Source organism: Notothenia coriiceps, unplaced genomic scaffold, assembly GCF_000735185.1.
Source record: "Notothenia coriiceps isolate Sejong01 unplaced genomic scaffold, NC01 NC01_scaffold00007088, whole genome shotgun sequence".
NCBI classification, from domain to species: Eukaryota; Metazoa; Chordata; class Actinopteri; order Perciformes; family Nototheniidae; genus Notothenia; species Notothenia coriiceps.
This window is the reverse complement of record NW_011339789.1, coordinates 1-4290: the sequence shown is the minus strand read 5'-3', so window position 1 is coordinate 4290 and position 4290 is coordinate 1. Positions and strand designations below refer to the sequence as shown.

General features: G+C 46.8%; 1 protein-coding gene across 1 annotated transcript; it reads right to left on the bottom strand.

Annotated features, from left to right (window-relative positions):
* On the bottom strand, positions 1 to 3410 carry stk24b (serine/threonine kinase 24b (STE20 homolog, yeast); the record flags this gene model as incomplete). Its single annotated transcript, XM_010769360.1, has 10 exons — positions 1 to 59; positions 429 to 565; positions 745 to 813; positions 992 to 1115; positions 1262 to 1407; positions 1482 to 1667; positions 1855 to 2012; positions 2261 to 2369; positions 2807 to 2863; positions 3168 to 3410. Coding segments are annotated over 10 exons (1266 nt in total), but the record flags the coding sequence as incomplete, so codon positions are not given.
* Between the last annotated feature and the right edge of the window lie 880 nt (positions 3411 to 4290).

The following is a 4290-nucleotide window of genomic DNA, read 5'->3' as shown; positions in this document are numbered from 1 at the left end:
GGTTAGGGCAGACAGCCAGTTACTAAGGGGAGGACGAGGATGTCCTGCTTGTTGAGAAACTGCAAGGAAAAGAAAACAAGAACGGTTGATTATTTATCTACTTTGAAAACTAAAAAAGAATCTGGATTACATGATCAGGATTCCAATGAGCCCTCGAAGGGGTTATGGGTGGGAAACAGATGGATGCAAAATATATATACCAAGAAACATTTGCAAAAAACTCTTAAATTCCACCCAAAAACATTTGCACTTTCCAAAGAAACTCTTCGTCCTCCCATGACAGCTCTAAAGAGCGACCTTCAGTAAGCGGCTCGAGCAAATCAAATTCAGCCAACGCACCACCAACATCAGGATTAGGCAGTAAGAACATATTCCCTTAGGGGCTCTGTAGGATTCTGCTTTCTGCAAAACAGGGAGCTGAATATTACCTCTGGAGCCTGTGGACCATGTGATCCACCAGAGAATCAGCGATGCCGGGGAAGGACTCCTCCGCCTGCATGATGGCCTCCCTCAGCTCGTCCAGCACCATGGGGTTCCCGTTCACCTGCTCCTGCCTCGCCTTCAGCTGGGGGAGGAGAGGTGAGGAGGCAGAGGTGGGGTTAGGTTGATAAGAGCAGGGAGCAATCTGTATAATTCTGATCGGAGCCACTTTCACGCGCAAGAAGTGATGGCACACAATTGTTTAACATTTAGTCAGGAGTGTGACGAAGGCTAATTTGACAGTCTATTGGTTACCCTCCTTACCTCGGCTAATGCAGGAGAGATGACTGTGGCCAGGCTCTGTGAATAAGGCCTCTTTGGAATGTCGTTTGACTGTGAGAGAGAGAAGCGAGAACGTGGGGGGAGGAAATTAAAGTAGTGCAACTTCACCTTAGGGGCTTTTAATCAGCTAAATAACATCACACCATGCTATCATTGGTTCTTGTGAAAGTGTTGCTGTGGTGTTAAGATAATCTGATTGGTTAAGGTGCTATTTTTAGAGGCGTCTCACCTGCTCTGTCGCCCCCGACTGCCCCTCCCCATTCTGCAGCTTCTTGGGGTCCTTCTCTCGGATGGTGAAGATCCAGTCGTCGCTGCCGAAGTCGTTCCCGCCCGACGCCTGGCCATCCTGCTCCCTGATTGGACAGGTATTAAAAAGAGGATTTAAAAAGAGATGAGGGATGAAGTCATGCATGTAAAGTGCTTACAGCCCATTATGACAAACGTGGGAGGAGAGCAGCAGGGAGGATGGTTCACTTTTTAGATTTGGTGTCAGACTTACGAGTCAGAATCAGAACTGGACTCTGTGGTTCTTAACTGCTCTGCCTTCCACCTCTTGTACTTGTCCACCAGCTCCGTCAGGTAGGACGTCTTCTTGGCGTGGCGGACGATCAGCTTATGCTTCAGCAGCTCTTTGGCAGTCGGCCTCTGAGGAAAAAGAGAGAAGCGGGTGAGATGGTGCAACTTCTACGAAGACAAAAAACAGAAAGAACAGAACTCACAAAACTGGGCTCTTTGTTCAGACAGGCCTCCACAAACTCCTTGAGCGGTTTGCTGTAGTTGCCCTCCAGCGTGGGGGGGTTGTTCTTTGGGATGAGGAATAGAACCTTCATGGGGTGCAGCTCTGAGTGGGGGGGCTCGCCTTTGGCTAGCTCGATGGCTGTGATGCCCAGAGACCAGATGTCAGCCTGCAATGCATGGAGAGACACGTTTAAAAACGTATATAAAATACATTATTATATGGTCTATATTGCTTTTGAATTATTTTGACGACAGAAACAAGAAGCTTGAATTAAAAACATTTGGTACAGCCCATCGTCAGAAGGGACCGTTTGTGGACGGGGTGTCAACATGACTCATCGCTTTTGACCTTACCTTGGAGTCGTAGGCCGACTGTTTGATGACCTCGGGGGCCATCCAGAAGGGCGTGCCCACGAAGGTGTTGCGCTTGATCTGCGTGTCGGTGAGCTGCCCCGCCACTCCGAAATCCGCCAGCTTCACCTCCCCCTGCTCGGACAGCAGCACGTTCGCGGCTGTTTGTGTGGGGGGGGGGAAGAGGGAAGATTGGTGATGCAATTCAGAGGAAACACATCTCCTGTCAACACCATTTATTTACTGAAGAGGGAACTAATGTCAAAAGCCTTTTAGCCCGCCGCTGCAGAGTTTATCTCAACTCCCCGGGGGAAAACAAACTGTATAATGAAAGGGACGTCAATACCATTAACGTGCTACGTGATATCGGTGTGTGCTCGTTTAGTGGGCTGAAATAGCAGCACTTTACCTTTGATATCCCTGTGGATCTTCTTCTCAGAGTGAAGGTACTCCAAGCCCTTGAGGATCTCTCTGAGGATGGTGGCGATCTGCGTCTCGTCCAGAGCGCCGGGCTCCATCTTTAGAGGAGACACGCACAGACACCATTAGGTGAGCCTCAGAGTGTTAACCCTACATGCTGGCAGGTGCTGTCCTTTTTTAATTCACATTTGAAGAACTTTATATAGGTTTTCAGATGTCTGCAGTCATATTTTATGCCTAAACTTTCAGCGTCTGACATCCCCCCCCCAAAAAAAATAAAACAAATCACACAATAATTCAGGAAAGAGGAAAAGCATTTTTGCACAATGTTTTATAGTAAGGGGACCGCATTTTGTGCTCCTGCTAACGTCAGAGGAAATGATTACTTTTATCAATGTAATAGGCCTTTCAAGCTTCAGAGAAACCGAGCCGAAGTGCTACATCACATAGAAAAGTATTAATGAGTAAAGAGAATCATTAAATAATCAAGTTAGATGACTGGCTGATCAATCCCGTGGAAACAGGAAACACTTACCAAATCTAACGCCGAGCCTCCGCCTAAATACTCCATAATGATCCATAGCTTTGTGTCCTGGAGAGGAGACAGAGAAATAAAAAGAGTGAGCTTCCATTTGTGGAGACATAATCACAGCTTATGAAGGCGGTTACTTATTGTGAAGTGTTAAGAGCCAGGTGCATTTCTAAACAAGTCATTAAAACATTATAAGAGCGGGTGGGTGTTTGAAGTCGTACGAGGCTAATCCTTTTTTAATTTAGGATGACTCAGGGAAAAAGTGGGCGGAGGGAGAGAAATGTGTCTCATGGCATCTGCTCACTTGGAGGTTTGACTTGGAAGCAGATGCAGAAATCGTAACGCATACTGTAACAAGCATCACCTTCAGGTATGAGCCGTAGTACTTGGTGACGAAGGGGCTGTCGCACTGACTCAGCACCGTGATCTCCTGCTGGATGTCTTCGATCTCGTCCTCCGCCTCCTCCAGGTCAATGTTCTTGATGGCCACCACTTTCTGCGTGCGATTGTCGATGCCTTTGAACACCTCGCCAAAGGAACCCTTGCCAATGCGCTCCAGCTTCGTGAACAGCTCCTCCGGGTCAGCTTTGGAATTCTGGTTGAGGAAAGGAAAGAATCAGAATCAGAATCAGAATCCCTTTATCAGTCCCACAGAGGGGACATTTGCAGCGTTACAGCAGGAAAGAGCCACAGACAGCTTAGTGTTGCATATCTTACATGCCTTAAAAAAGTACTAAGTGATAATATAATAAACAATATGCTAAAAAAAAAGATAAAAACTAAAAAAGTTACATAATTTACAAAAATACAGATCAAAAACAAATCAAATCTACAAATCAAATCCTGTAGCAGCTCTTAGGATTTAGCAGCCCGGTATATATTACAGCTATTAAAGATGGCATATGTATATAAAGCACATATTGCACATAGTTTGACGGTATTTAACAGCAGCAAGTTACACAATCTACAAAATACAAGATACATACCTTGTAACAGTAACAAGGGTTTAGCAGCCAGGTATAAATTACACAGTTATTAAAGGCATATATATATTGCACATATAGCACATATTGCACATAGTTGGTTTGTATTTAGCAGCAAGGGGTGTTATAGTCTGTGTTGTGGTGTGTGTAGGAGGGTCTATTAGGGGCAGTGCTGGTTGTAAAGTCTGATCGCTGCAGGAAGGAAGGACCTGCGGTATCTCTCCGTGTGACAGGTGGGGTGCAGCAGCCTGTCACTGAAGGTGCTGCACAGGGAGGACAGGGTGTCCTGGAGGGGGTGGGACATATTGTCCAGCAGGGAGGACAGCTTGGCTGCCATTCTCCTGTCTCCCACCACCTCCACAGGGTCCAGAGGACTCCCCAGGACAGAACTGGCCTTCCTTACCAGTCTGTTCAGTCTCTTCCCGTCAGCAACCGAGATTCTGCTGCCCCAGCAGGCCACACCATAGAAAATGGCTGATGCCACAACGGAGTCAAAGGTCTGAA